This window comes from Lissotriton helveticus, chromosome 12 (genome assembly GCF_964261635.1).
Source record: "Lissotriton helveticus chromosome 12, aLisHel1.1, whole genome shotgun sequence".
Taxonomy (NCBI): domain Eukaryota; kingdom Metazoa; phylum Chordata; class Amphibia; order Caudata; family Salamandridae; genus Lissotriton; species Lissotriton helveticus.
The window spans coordinates 675,099,989-675,115,294 of NC_136073.1; the positions used below are offsets into that span (position 1 = coordinate 675,099,989).

General features: G+C 43.6%; 1 protein-coding gene across 7 annotated transcripts in view; it reads left to right on the forward strand.

The window, feature by feature from the left end:
* The window catches only part of CENPT (centromere protein T), a 1,192,572-nt gene that overhangs the window by 602,009 nt on the left and 575,257 nt on the right, over window positions 1-15,306 (forward strand). For all 7 annotated transcript variants that reach the window (XR_013603874.1, XM_078671348.1, XM_078671349.1 and 4 more), the window contains exon 10: window positions 447-589. Coding sequence is in view for 6 of the 7 variants with exons in the window: in XM_078671348.1 (XP_078527474.1) it covers window positions 447-589 (143 nt within the window). In the remaining variant the exon portion in view is untranslated. The remainder of the gene's footprint in view (window positions 1-446; window positions 590-15,306) is intronic.

Here is a 15,306-nt window from a genome sequence, read left to right on the forward strand (position 1 = left end):
TGCTTTTTATAATGTGAAACAGATGGATTTTCCTTTTAACGTCAGGCTATACCTGTTTTAATCAATATAGATTTTAACTTGTCGTTCTTTTTAACCAACCATAAACATATAATGTATTGTGCACTTTTATGGTTTTGTGGAAAAAAAAACGAATAAAGTACTTTTGAAATGAAATGAGTCAATTGCCACCTACCAGCTCCGGAGCTGGTTCAACTTTACTTAACACAGTCCGGTGCCTGGAGGAGATTGAAGAGGTGAAGAATTTCAGATAAATAAGAGTATCCTGCAGGAAGGATATTACCAAAGGTAAGCAATAATGGTTTAGCAGGTTCAATCTTTTCAAGTGTCGAGCACTCTGTACTCCAGCAACTAACATTTTACATGCATCTGTGGTTTCTTGACTTGCAAGTAATATACTTTTATGAAGTTTGTGGTTTGTTTTTCAGGTCATTCAAATTGGTTCCTGACTCTCTGGGGGATCCCGACTCTGTTGAGAAAAAGGGTTTAATCCGGAGGCCGAAGAAGCGTAGAATGATCAATGTGGAAGACTTTGAACGGAGAGTAGAACAGAACTTCCAGAAGCAAAAAGGTCTGCTTCCTATTATGTTTTTAATTGTTGTATTTTAGATGTCATTGACTTTTAGAGAGCATCTTGCTTTTCAGTGTAATGTTCTCCCAAACAATTAGGCTGTTGTTTCGGCATCAGTGCGTAAAAAAAGACCTTAAATATGTTGGTAGATTTATTTTGCAACCTTTTAATTTGCGACTAAAATGTTTTGCTTGTTTTTTCTTGCTCTTTTTTTACTAATGCTTAGGATTTACCCTAATGGGCACCTATTTATTATTTATTTTTTTACCAAAATTATTAACTGACAGTTGCCCTACTCGGTCCTCTTTCGTTCTTTCCCTCATAACGGTTTTTGTTTTGTTGTGTAAAGAGTGATGCATTGCATATTAAGTTGCGGTTGTGTTTCACTTGGCGTACTGTGCCGCTAAATCCCAGTTGACATACTTTTTATAGAATTCATTGGATTCTTTTAGCAGCAGTTACTTCTCGTATCTGTTACTACTTAACCCGAATATCTATTTTATATTCCTACCAAAATTCTATGTTAACTCCTTTTCACTGTCACTGTTTGTTGAATATCATAAGGCCTTTGTTTGCTTCAAATTCTGTTCTGAACTTGCTGATATTCTGAACGTAGTGAACTCAATATAACTGTTTGGCTGACACCCTTATTTGGGGCAACACCCGGGGAAATATTGACAATCACCCCCTAAATTGACTCCTTAGATGCTGAGGCTTTTCCCTCCCTAATGCTGAGACCTTTTTTGATGTTTGGAGCTCTTTGTACTTAAGCCATCAGAAATCCACAGAAGCTGCCCAGGCCAAATTTGAGTCCTTTTCTCTTCTGCATATTGGAGACTCTAAAGATACCCAGGGTATGGCAATTCCCCTCGAGGAAACCAAGAAAATAGTCAAAATATAGCAATTTTCTTTTTTGTGTGTGCAAAGTATGGGAACATGTGCTGTGCAATAAAGTGTGTTTTACCCCTAAAAATGGCATCAACAAAAAGTTTGTTGTGGTAAAATCACCATCTTCGTAGCTTTCAGGAATAAGAGTTGTGAAATAATGTTTAAAATTGTGAATTCAGCCATTTTGTTTATTTAGATAATTTATGGTTTTCTTAAAGAAAGTAATTGCTGAATAAAAAAAAATAGAAAAAGCTCACAATGATTTAATCCATAATTTTTCACCCCATGGCAAATTTACAAAGGTAATATATCATTATATCTATGCGATACTTCTGCTATGTAGTGTATGTTGGGTTTACAGAAACATGCAATACCCAGAAGTATCTCGAAGCTGTCACACCTTGTAGATCCTTACGTGACAAGTACTATGAACTACTGCCACACTGTCCGAAGAATCTGATAGAGACTTCTAGCTGCAGATTCCTTACCTTTTAATTCCCAGGCGTCAGGCTGGATCCAGAAACTTTTGCTGTGCAATACCATTGCACGCGCCCCCGGGTGGCTCATTTGACTCTGCATGACGTCGTCCGTGTCGGTAGAGTCGGTTATGATGGTTATATAGGTGCCCCCCAGCCGCGCGGACATCAGTTCTTTTCCTTCTGCGCCACTTAAGCGCCGATCCGGGAAGAACTACCTCTCCGTCGCTATTTGACAGGTTAATTCTCGACTTCTTGGTGAATAGGAAATTTGTCCATTTTCGTGTGCGAGGGATGTCTTCGAGGAAGACGGGTTGCAAGCTGTATGGTGCCTGTCACCACATGATGCCATTAACCGATTCCCACCTTGTCTGTCTCTGGTGTCTCATGTGCGACCACGAATTAAAGTTGTGCTCGGACTGTCGGGCCATGGCTCCAGAGGCCTTGAGAGAGCGGGCGATGAGGCTCCTCGTGGCCCTTGCAGTTAACACCATCGAGCAAGACTCCATGGAAGTCCTGGTCCCGATCGAAGAAGAGGAGGTCGCAGGACTGCTCCTGGAGTCCTAAGTCCTTTTCGTCCCACTCAAGGTCCTCTGGGCACTCAGGGAAGAGGCATAAGAAGAAGAAGTCCGACCGGACTTCATCTTCACCTCGGCTGTCATCCTTCCACGAGAGAGGTAAGGAGTATCAATGCTCTAGGCAAAATTCTGTGAGCTGGAGCCTGGGTCGACTTTGCGCCTCCCTCCCTTTCCGGGAGCCAGAGTGAACTCTGCTCAAGTAAGAGTTTTACAAAGCCATGCGCAGCGTTTTTGAGCGGGCCGACCCTACTGGTGAGCCTTCGAACCCCACAGGGTCGGGAGAGGCCCCATCGGGTGCGACGTTGTAGGCTCCGGCGGAGCCTCGCGGATCTGTTCCCGGATTCAGGTTAATGCCTGTCGTGCCAACGCAACCTCTTATGATGTCAAACCCAAAGTCAATGCATTTGGCCCCTCCATCCCCATCCCCAAAAACAAGGAGTTGGAACGACGTAGCTCAATGCCGATTGAACCTAGGGGTTCTATGTTCTCGTCTGAGCACTTTGAAAATGTGCTAGGCTTTGGAGAGAAGTGGGAGGGGTCTTGGACCTTTTGCAGCATGAATCTTTTCTGGATTCACTATGCTGTGCATTATTCCACCATCTAGTGGTTGGGTCTGGAATTGTAGTATTTCTTCTCTTTTTTCTTTCTTTTTTTTGTTGTTGTGCGTTGACGTAGTACCGTTTGATGGCCTTCTGTGACGTCAACGGGCTTCCTCCGGAAGCTCCCACCTTTGGTAGCCATCTTCATATTCTGTTTTTTCTCAGTTGGGTCTGGATCGATACCAGAGGAGCTTCCAAGATTAAAGAGAAGATTCAGGGAAAAAATCTGTAGGACGTGTCTTCCACTTTCAGCTTTAAATCAAAGATGACCGCAGTTCGACTAAGGAAGAAAAACAAGATGTTCGACGATCAGACAATGCGCACGCAGGGGGCTCCCTTTGCGCGGTAATGGACAAGACGCCGTTCAAGTTTTGTAAGAACTGTCACCACAAATATGTTCAAAAGGATCAGCACCCGGTCTGCAACCTGTGCCTACCGCTGGACCATCAGAGCGATGACTGCAACGCCTGCTCCGTCTTCACCCCAAAGACATTGAGGTCGAGAGAAAGGCAGAGACAAGCAAATTACAACATGTAATGGCCAAGGACCGCCCTGAGACCTGGGACTCTCCAGTGAGGAGGAAGATAACGTCACCAAAGGGCCAGAAGGCAACGAGGACAGAGAAGTTTTGGTTGTGGAAGTCGAGAAGAAGACTTCGAAGGAGGTAAGAGTCGTCGACCTCAAAAGAGTCTAAAAAATCAGACTAGACCTCCGAAGGGATCCTCTGTGTCTAAGCATTCGGCGACCGCAGCTCCATCCAAACAAAAAGGGAGGCCCAAACAAACCTCAACGACTGGTTTGTCGTTGACAGTTGAAAAACAGAAAACAGAAATTCTCGACGCCGAAGGTCAGTCAACTACTGCAATACCATCACAAGTTTTTCCAACCTACTGAGGTCTTAATTTCGCACAATTAAGACCTTTAGTAGGCAAGAGACATTCAAGTTTGCGCGCTGTTTTCACCCGGGAGAGCGTACTTTACAGAAGAGAAGCCGTTTCCCATCCTAAGCCTTCCCACTTCTGTACTCAGCTTCTAGTCCAGAACGGGAATTGTGCTCCTATTCACGGCCAAAGGTAGCCGTGCAAAGTACATGAGTAAACAATGAGCCCCTGAGCTCCAATAGGGCACACTACGCTCCCCCCCCCCCACCATCAAATGATTGTATTCACCTTGTTTGGACCGCAACTACTAGCATGCAGCTGGGTGGTATTCACACTGCCACGCCCACTAAGGGCGCTGTTTCTATCAATAAAAAGGTGGAAACTAACAATGGTGAAGTGTTGTGTCCCTCTGTGCACAGTCCATGAGGATGGGGCGGAACAGCCTTGAAACGCGTCGGACCAGGAAGCAGCATTTTTGAGACCTTGAATTGCGCGTATCGGCAAGGCAGCAGTACCGGATGGTGGGGGAGAGCGTAGTGTGCCCTATTGGAGCTCAGGGGCTCATTGTTTCCATATATATATATATATATATATATATATATATATATATATATATATACAGCTCGCATTCATGAAGCGATGTCCATTCTATCTCTCCATGAAAAACAAAGGCAGACCCAGTTTGCAGTGTAAATTAACGGGTTTATTCGGCAACCGCCCGCACCTCCACCATGATGCGTTTCAGACTCGTCCGAGTCCTTGATCACATGACGCTATCCTGTGCCATTTTTTGGTTTTTAAAGTGCCAATACATCACTCATCAGGTCACATGGGTAATACAAGGAAATCATTGGAAATGCATATAATATATATATATATATATATATATATATATATATATATATATATACGCAAAAAAGAAGCAGAGAACTCTTGGTAGTTCTCAAGTTTAGGTGGAAAGCAGCTCCTGTATAGAGCACTCTCAACACCAGCGACACTCGAGATCTGCTCACCTCAAATGTCTGCTTTTCTGTCAAAGTCTTTAAGCATAGGATTAGCTCAGTGCTACCCATATAAATATATTGTGAACAAGGGAACTACACACCGGTAGTCTTGCAAGGGTAAACAAGTACACATTCTGTGCCTGACATCAGTTAAGTGTAAGTCTGATGATATCACATCACATGGTCATTGTATGGATAAAGAGTACCAATTAGTTTAATGAGCTTAGCACAGCACATACAGTACAAAAAATGTGTAAGCAGGAAAAACAAAGAAATTACAGGGGAAATGAGGACCTGAGTAAGAGTAATCCATCCATAGCATAAATACATAATTTTTGACTACACAAAGGTAGTCTGATCACCTTCCCATTGCATTTGTACAGAGTCCCAATTGGTTCTATGGGCTCAGCACAGCACATGAAGTGCAATCTATATGTACAAGTTGTATTCTATGGGCTCAGCACAGCACATGAAGTGCAATCAATATGTACAAGTTGTGTATTATACGTTGACAAAACCAATACTTAGTCCTTTGTATCAGAGGCAGAGAAGGGTGTCTATGTACATTCGTAAATGGGTTTCTATGTACATCAGCAAATACATGCTTATCAGGAGATCCCAGTGTAATCTAAGTAGATAACTGATATGTTAAAATTCAAATATATATATATATATCGTGAACAAGGGAACTTGTTTCCCGAAACGCCCCGAGTGAGCTGCAATAAACACACGTTTACTAAGGATTGGTGGCCTGGATTTCGTTTCTTAGACTGAGTGGAGCGAGAACGTTTAGATATTGGGAAGTTGCGAATCCAGTCCAGGCCCGCCGCTTTGAGTGGCCAAAGTGCTTTGTTCGCTGAAAGTGATATATATATATATATCTATCTCTCTCTCTCTCCAGTGAAGAAGAGACCGTGTCCTTCACATGGACTTTTGATCGGAAGATTTTGCAAGAAAGACTTTTTAAAGAGGCAGCAAGTCTTTTTTTTTTAAAGGGTTTGAACAGCAGCGCCTTGTGAATTTTGTAAAGAAAATAGCCTTGCATGCAATGTCCCATTAAAAATAAAATAATTGAAAAACGAATTGCATACTGATGGCAAGAAAACAAAAAGACCGCCAAGGTGCATTCTGGGGACTGATTTACTAGTCAGACCACATGGAGATGCAGTAGTCTCAATGGGTGTACAAAAGCAGGAAGTTACACCGCAGTCACATGACCACCCACCTGCGCTCAAGGCTGAATGGAGCCCGAAACGCGTCAGGACTGAAATGACTGAAAACAAGCTGTCTTCACTGGTATGCGGTAATAAAGCACCTTTTGTTTGAAGGTCTGGTGTGTGGCGTGCTCCTTTGAAGGTTTGCAAGGGAGATTATGTTCGATTTGAGAGGGGTGTTCCGTCCCTACACCCGAGGCCGGCCTGAAGAGGTGTACGCTCTCTATCCGAAGTCCTTAATGTTGGATGTGTATATATATATATATATATATATGTGTGTATATGTGTATATGTGTATATGTGTGTATATGTGTATATATATGTATATGTATATATGTGTATATATATATGTGTATATGTATGTGTATATGTATATGTGTATATGTATATGTATATATATGTGTATATGTATATATATGTGTACGCCTGAGAGTGCGACGCGCTGGTGCTTTTTGAGCTTCAATGGATGTTCGCGTGGCACCGTGAGCAGCGAGCAAGATGCATTGGGATTAGCGGAGTCGGTGTTTAAGATTTTCCGACGCTGCCTGAGAATCCCGGTAAGACGCGAGGCTTAGCGTACTTACGCATTGACTTTCCTTGCAACTGCACACAAGGCGAGGGGGCGGGGACATTATTACAGTCCCACACAGCAATAGCATGTTTTGTGAGTCGGAGCGGCATGAGGCGGCTAGCAACATGTTCAAAGGCAAAGACAACAAGGACAAGCGCAAATCCGCGCGAAATATGGAAAGCAATCCTAAGAGTGATGATGTGACCATGAAATGCAAAACGCTTGAAAGGTTGTACGAGCGAGAAATTCGCAAGTGGTGGGAGGGCACATCGTTACAAAGCTATATCGATGTGAACCGTGTCCCACGTGGACTTAGGATTTATACAGTACCGGCGTACGAGTCTCCGGATCCTCTGCTCCTTGATGCTTGGGCAGAGCATACCGCGGAGTCATGTAAAGGAAGCCTGAGACTGTTAGTTAAATTCGCGTGGAGTGATAGGGATAAGGCGCTTGTGGACATAAAAGCTATGGAAGAGGATTTATCCAAAGAAGAAGACCAAGTAAAAATAACAGAACTTAAGGATCAAATGAAAACGCGACTGAAGGCGTATGAAGAAAAAATTAAACTTCGGAAGGAGAGCAAATTCGATAGGGATGAAGAAGACTATGCCCTTGGTAGGGTGCTAACATTTGCAAAAAAATACGATGCACCCCGTAAGGAATTACTCAAAAAAACGTCATCTGCCCCTGCATCCCAATTAGAGGTGCCTGTCACTTCAGAGTCATCAGCTGCAGAGAATGGATCCTCAGAAGATGAGTTGGCGGGACGCCTGCGTTCTGGGCGTGTCCGTACTCCTTTTCGCGAGGAATTCAAACTAATCCGACAGACCAGGCGTGGTGGGGGAGCAGGCAAACCCCCGGAAAAAGGAGCTGCAGGAAAACAAGGCGGGGGCAGAGGAGGCGCAAAAAGATCGACCTCACCACCGATGACACGCAGTCGGAGGGGGTTCAACAGACGGAAGTAATTCTGGAAGAAAGGCACACAATTGTAAATCTCACGGACAAAATCCTGACAGAAACTGAAGAGTCTGTGTTACTGTTAGGTTTGAATTTTTGCCCTCGAAAACATCTCGAATTTGCTCAGACTAGGATCGACCTTTATAAATTTACCCGTAAGCTTAAACTCCACAAATACTTTAAGACTAAAGTACAATCCACAATTCAAAAAAAGACAACTAGGGAACCGTTGCCCACTGACATTCTTGCCACCAGAGATCTTGGTACTATTATGGCACTGGAGGATTTATTTGATGGGGGAGAAAGACAAGGCTATACTGAGCTGAGTGAGTCACAACAAGCCCAAGCTACAGGAGTGACACAAGTTGGTGAACCCACGCCCTTCAAACCAGTGTCAAGCTTCAATCCCCAATTAACTTATGATGCCATCGATGTCTTTTCCGATGCTGTCATAAAAGACCTGACTACTTTTCGAAAGAAACTTCATTTCAGGAAGATTGGGGAGGTGGGTAATTTCTCGAGTGCACAGAATTTGGCCCTTAAATCATTGAGTCAGGACAAGAAGATAATATACAAACCTGCAGATAAGGGCGGGAACATTGTTCTGCAAACAAAGGAGAATTACAACAAGGAAGCACTCAGACAATTGGATTGTGAATCCACATACCAGAGAATAACCATGAAAGAATATCAGATGAGTGTGAATGATTATCATACACTTATCAGTAAATGGCACAATGACGGTTTCCTTGAAATGGAAGAATATATGTTCCTGCGACGCCTCAATCCGACTATACCTACATTTTACCACCTCCCCAAGGTGCACAAGAACCCCACTGCACCCCCGGGGAGACCAATTGTCGCCTCGCAGGGCAGTCTTACGGAACATTTATCCATGTTTGTGGACTATTTTCTGTTACCTTTTGTTCTGTCTTTAAAATCACATATTCGAGACACCTCTGATTTCCTGGAGAAAGTGAAATGTATAGAGTGGAAAGAGGGCTACACCTTAATGGTGTTAGATATAACAAGCCTATACACCTCTATTGAGCATGCAGATGGTCTGGTAGCTATTAAGTATTACCTGGACCAGAGACCATTGAAATTCAGGAAGCACAGCCAAATGCTATTGGAATTTGTTGAGTTTTGCCTCACGAATAACATTTTCCTGTTTCAGACTGACCTGTTTCGTCAGCTGTCTGGGACAGCGATGGGTACCTGCTTCGCCCCCAGCTACGCGAACTTGTTCGTGGGCTGGTGGGAGGAGCAGGTAGCCTGGGGGGCAGGTAATGCACTCTGGTCCCAAAATCTAATCAGTTGGTATCGTTTCATTGACGATCTGTTTATCGTCTGGGACGGGACCATCGAGAGTGCCAAAAACTACATAGGGAAGTTAAATGACAACAGTGTCCACCTCGAATTCTCAGGGGAGGTGAGTAAAACCTCTGTGAACTACCTGGACGTGACTGTTTACGTTGAGGGTGGGACACTTAAGAGTAAACTCTTCAGAAAGCCAACTGCTGGTAATAGTGTTTTGAGAGCGACCAGTAGCCACCCTGAGAGTCTAATTAAAAGTATCCCCTATGGGGAATTATTGAGGTTAAAACGAAACTGCACTGAAGATCATGAATTCCAACTAGCAGCCACAGAGTGTGTTGCGCGCTTCAGGAGGAGGGGGTATGGTGACCAAATCCTGGAGGACGCGTATCAGAGAGCCAATTCTACTGAAAGGAACGATTTGTTTAAAAGTAAAAAGCCAATTAAGAGTGATGGGAAATTCAGGCTTATTACCACCTTTTCGCAAGATGCCGCTTTTCTTAAAAAAACTATTAAGAAAAGTTGGCATATTTTGCAAACTGATCAGGTCATCAAAAAGGATCTTCCAACTAACCCCCAGATAACCTTCCGCAAGGCACGTTCTATCAAGAACGATTTAGTTCAGAGTCACTTGGTCGAGTCCCCTAAAGTCACTGCCTTTGGTGAAATCTGTGGTTTTTCCCCTTGTGGGAAGTGCAAGGCGTGCAAATTTAGCAAAAGAGTCAGGTCGTACAGTATCCCTCATATAGGGATTCAACGCAGGATAAGCAAGTTCATCACCTGCTCTACATCATACTGCGTTTATTGCCTCACCTGCCCGTGTGGACTTAGGTATATAGGCAGTACAGTTAACCCCCTCAAGATGCGCATTTTAGAGCACATGCGCGCCATTGCGAATTTCGATGAGGCGTACCCGGTGGCACGCCACTTCGATAAAGTTCATAAACGCAACAGGGATCTGCTGAGTTTCTTTGGACTTGACCATGTACCAGTGAATCCAAGAGGAGGAGACAGGCTTGTTTGACTCCGTAGATTGGAATCACGGTACATAATTGACCTCCAAACTAAGATGCCCTTAGGGATGAATATACATGAGGAGTTATCATCACATCTGGGGGAATGAGGGTTCAGTGTAAATAGTAGGGTGACAGTACTGTGTCTCTCTTTTTGAGTATGCGCATTGGATTTTCTGTATATATATAGATAATTCTTTTGTGTTGAACGTTATGTATACACCTCGGATCTACTGAAAATGCATCATTTACACTAGGATGAGCTGATCTGTGAATTGATTTATATGATATGTGATGAATTAACTCTTTTCTTTTCTTTTTTACTTGGAACTGATTATGCATTGAATTTCCATTCACTTTTTGAGATTATCAATTTGATACTCTTAATTGAGTCCTACTGAATTGTCTTTGCCTTGGTCATGTTTGCTAGGAGTGTGGGTCCTTTTGGGATCTACACTGCACTATGCGCCCATCCTGGGCTTGATTGATTGTACTATAATTGTGCGGGTGTAGGGGTGTTTACAGCATAAAAAACAAAGGAAGGATTATGATATTTACAATAATAAAAAATTTTTTTCCCTTCGCAATATTATATTGTTTATTTATTTATCTTCATTCATTTTATTTGAACAATATTGGTGAATCATTGTGCTGGTATATTGGTGCACAGTTGCTATGCCCATCCAGGGCTGTATTTTGCGCTCGAACTGTATGTTGCATTATGATTTGTGACATTTAAAGATGGCGCTCATTTTCATGCTGTTTCCTTACCCGCCATAAAGGATAGTCCTATGTTTATGTTTTTGACCCGGAAACGGGAATATATGGTGGACGCCTCTGCCGGTTCGGTAAACTTCGAGGAAGGTTCCGACCGAAACGCGTCAGTGTGCTGTGTTACGAATAAATTTGTGTAAACTACCCCTGTGAGTGCTTCCTTCGTCCTGCGGAGATTGCCGCGTTGGGAGGCTGAGCGGTACTGGTTTTGCGAGTGCACCCTCGCAACGGAAGCACCCGCCTGAGAGTGCGACGCGCTGGTGCTTTTTGAGCTTCAAAATATGTATATATATGTATATGTATTACCTACTGGCGATAGCCAGTAGGTATATATAGTTAGGATTTTTTTCCTATGGGATTTTTGAAAATTCTATGTCGAATAACTTTGGCGTTTGAGGACAGAATTGGCTGAAATTTTCAGGAAAATGGAACATTTTGTTTCTGAGCAGCCCCTGAAAATTTGGGGGGGTTTCGTCAAGGGGGGGCCGAGAAAAAAGGGGGGTCCCAAAACGTGTTTTTCCCATGCAATTTTCCATAGGGCGGTTGGCCTCACTTTTAGCCTGAACGGCTGAATGGATTTACACCAAACTTGGCAAAATTGTAGGGACTGGTAGCCCGATGTGCCTTTGCTATGTCTCAAGATATAGGCTCCAGTGGTTTTTACGAAAATTAACTTTGAAAAATATATATTGGGCTACATTGGGCTATATATATGTTGGAGCCCAAATGTAGCCCAATGTAGCCCAATATAGCCCAAAGATGGCCACCAGAGACAAAAAAAACAAATGTAGCCCAAATATCAGCCAGATGTAGCCCAACTATAGCCCAATGACAGAATGTCCCAGAGTGTTCTAAAGAACAACTAGAGTGCTAACAGTCCTACTTATTACAAAGGTATGGCACACCTGAAGCCATCTTGATTGGAATAAAGTGGTAACTCTTAAAACATTTAATTTAAAAAGGAACAAAATGAGGGGGTTCATTTTGCCATAGAAAGTATGATTAGCGAATATATGACGAAATCCCGCATGTACTATTAGGCCGCAAATTAAAATAACGAAAACTTTTAGAACGAATATGCCTTTAGCATACACTAAACAACTAAACTACCCTAAACCCTAAAACACTACCCCCAGCATGACCCTACACTACACAAACAGTACAACACTACCCTAAACCCTAAAACACTACCCCCAGCATGACCCTACACTACACAAACACTACAACACTACCCTAAACCCTAAAACACTACCCCCAGCATGACCCTACACTACGCAAACACTACAACACTACCCAAAACCCTAAAACACTACACCCCAGCATGACCCTACACTACGCAAACACTACAACACTACCCTAAACCCTAAAACACTACCCCCAGCATGACCCTACACTACACAAACACTACAACACAACCCTAAACCCTAAAACACTACCCCCAGCATGACCCTACACTACGCAAACACTACAACACAACCCTAAACCCTAAAACACTACCCCCAGCATGACCCTACACTACGCAAACACTACAACACTACCGTAAACCCTAAAACACTACCCCCAGCATGACCCTACACTACGCAAACACTACAACACTACCCAAAACCCTAAAACACTACACCCCAGCATGACCCTACACTACGCAAACACTACACTACCCTAAACCCTAAAACACTACCCCCAGCATGACCCTACACTACGCAAACACTACAACACTACCCAAAACCTTAAAACACTACACCCCAGCATGACCCTACACTACGCAAACACTACAACACTACCCTAAAACACTACCCCCAGCATGACCCTACACTACGCAAACACTACAACACTACCCTAAACCCTAAAACACTACCCCCAGCATGACCCTACACTACGCAAACACTACAACACTACCCTAAACCCTAAAACACTACCCCCAGCATGACCCTACACTACGCAAACACTACAACACTACCCTAAACCCTAAAACACTACCCCCAGCATGACCCTACACTACGCAAACACTACAACACTACCCAAAACCCTAAAACACTACCCCCAGCATGACCCTACACTACGCAAACACTACAACACTACCCAAAACCCTAAAACACTACCCCCGAGCATGACCCTACACTACGCAAACACTACAACACTACCCAAAACCCTAAAACACTACCCCCAGCATGACCCTACACTACGCAAACACTACAACACTACCCAAAACCCTAAAACACTACCCCCAGCATGACCCTACACTACGCAAACACTACAACACTACCCAAAACTCTAAAACACTACATCCCAGCATGACCCTACACTACGCAAACACTACAACACTACCCAAAACCCTAAAACACTACCCCCGAGCATGACCCTACACTACGCAAACACTACAACACTACCCAAAACCCTAAAACACTACCCCCAGCATGATCCTACACTACGCAAACACTACAACACTACCCAAAACCCTAAAACACTACCCCCAGCATGACCCTACACTACACAAACACTACAACACTACCCAAAACTCTAAAACACTACATCCCAGCATGACCCTACACTACGCAAACACTACAACACTACCCAAAACCCTTAAAGACTGCCCCCAGCATGACCCTACACTACGCAAACACTACAACACTACCCTAAACCCTAAAATACTACCCCCAGCATGACCCTACACTACGCAAACACTACAACACTATCCTAAACCCTAAAACACTACGCCCAGCATGACCCTACACTACGCAAACACTACCCTAAACCCTAAAACACTAGCCCGAGCATGACCCTACACTACGCAAACACTACAACACAACCCTAAACCCTAAAACACTACCCCCAGCATGACCCTACACTACGCAAACACTACAACACTACCCTAAACCCTAAAACACTACCCCCAGCATGACCCTACACTACGCAAACACTACAACACAACCCTAAACCACTACCCCCAGCATGACCCTACACTAAACAACCACCACAACTCTACACTACACTAACACAACACTACACTACACAACACTACACTACACTACACAATCACTAACCCACGAAAAAATTAACGCAAACCCACTTACCTCTCTCGTCATCGTGGTTTTCACAACGCAAATGCATTTACCATACATGCCTTTTAAACGTAATTCTTTGAAACAATGCGGGATAATGGTATGCGAGGTCAATGACCTTGCGGGATAATGGTATGCGGACTGAAAGTCTGCGGGATAAAAAATGCAGGAAAATGGCTGCAAACCATGATTAGCAGCAGACTTCCCTGGTGAGCACTAGCTTTACTACAGTGATCTAATGAGCAACTAGAGTGCTAACATTCAGAATTTATGGCAAATGTGTGACACATCTGAATGCCTTCTTGGTAGAACCAAAGTAAACAAGCATTGAAAATGCAATAGATCTCGCCCTCGTTTAAGTTAAAGCCATTCTGTTTGTAATGAGGTGGCTTTTTAGCTTTGCTTTTATTAGTGTTTTTAAAACTTTCATGTAAATAACATGCATATGTATGCATATATGTATATGTATGCATGCATTTATATTTATATAGATATGCAGTTTATATATGTTTATATATGTATATTACCTACTGGCGATAGCCAGTGGGTATATATAGTTAGGATTTTTTCTCTATGGGATTTCTGAAAATTCTATGTCTAATAACTTTGGCGTTTGTGGACGGAATTGGCTGAAATTTTCAGGAAAATGGCACATTTTGTTTCTGAGCAGCCCCTGAAAATTTGGGGGGGGGTTTCGTCAAGGGGGGCCGAGAAAAAAGGGGGGTCCCAAAATGCGTTTTTCCCATTAATTTTTCCATAGGGCGGTTGGACTCACTTTTAGCTCGAACGGCTGAATAGATTTACATGAAACTTGGCAAAATTGTAGATATGGTTTGCCCGACGTGCCTTTGCTATGTCTCAATATATGTGCTCCAGTGGATTTTGAGAAATGAACGTTTAAAAAAATATATATATCTGTGACAGCGCTCCGGTTCGCGTACCTGACGCGTAACGGAACTTCGCGAAGCGAAGCTGATTGGCTCTCCGGTGTCTGTCAACATTCTAAACAGTCCGGAGCGGCCGCCATCTTGTTTCTCGGTACGATCGAGAGACAAGATGTGGTCAAAAACGAAGGGGGAAATGAAGGATAGGGGGCAAGGTAGACCACTCCTGACCCCCTAGGATTGATGAGGGGGATATTAAAGTGCCCCGCGGGGCAAAAAATAAAAAAATTTTTTTTTTGCGATTTTACGCCGTAGAGGCGCGTCCCGGTACGCGAACCGGGCAGCTCACCGGGCAGCTAACCGGCAGCGTAGCTGTCAACATTGTAAACAGTCCGGAGCGGCCACCATCTTGTCTCTAGGTAGGTTTGAGAGACAAGATGTGGTGAAAAAAGAAGGGGGAAATGAAGGAAAGGGGGCAAGGTAAACCCCTCCTGACCCCCTA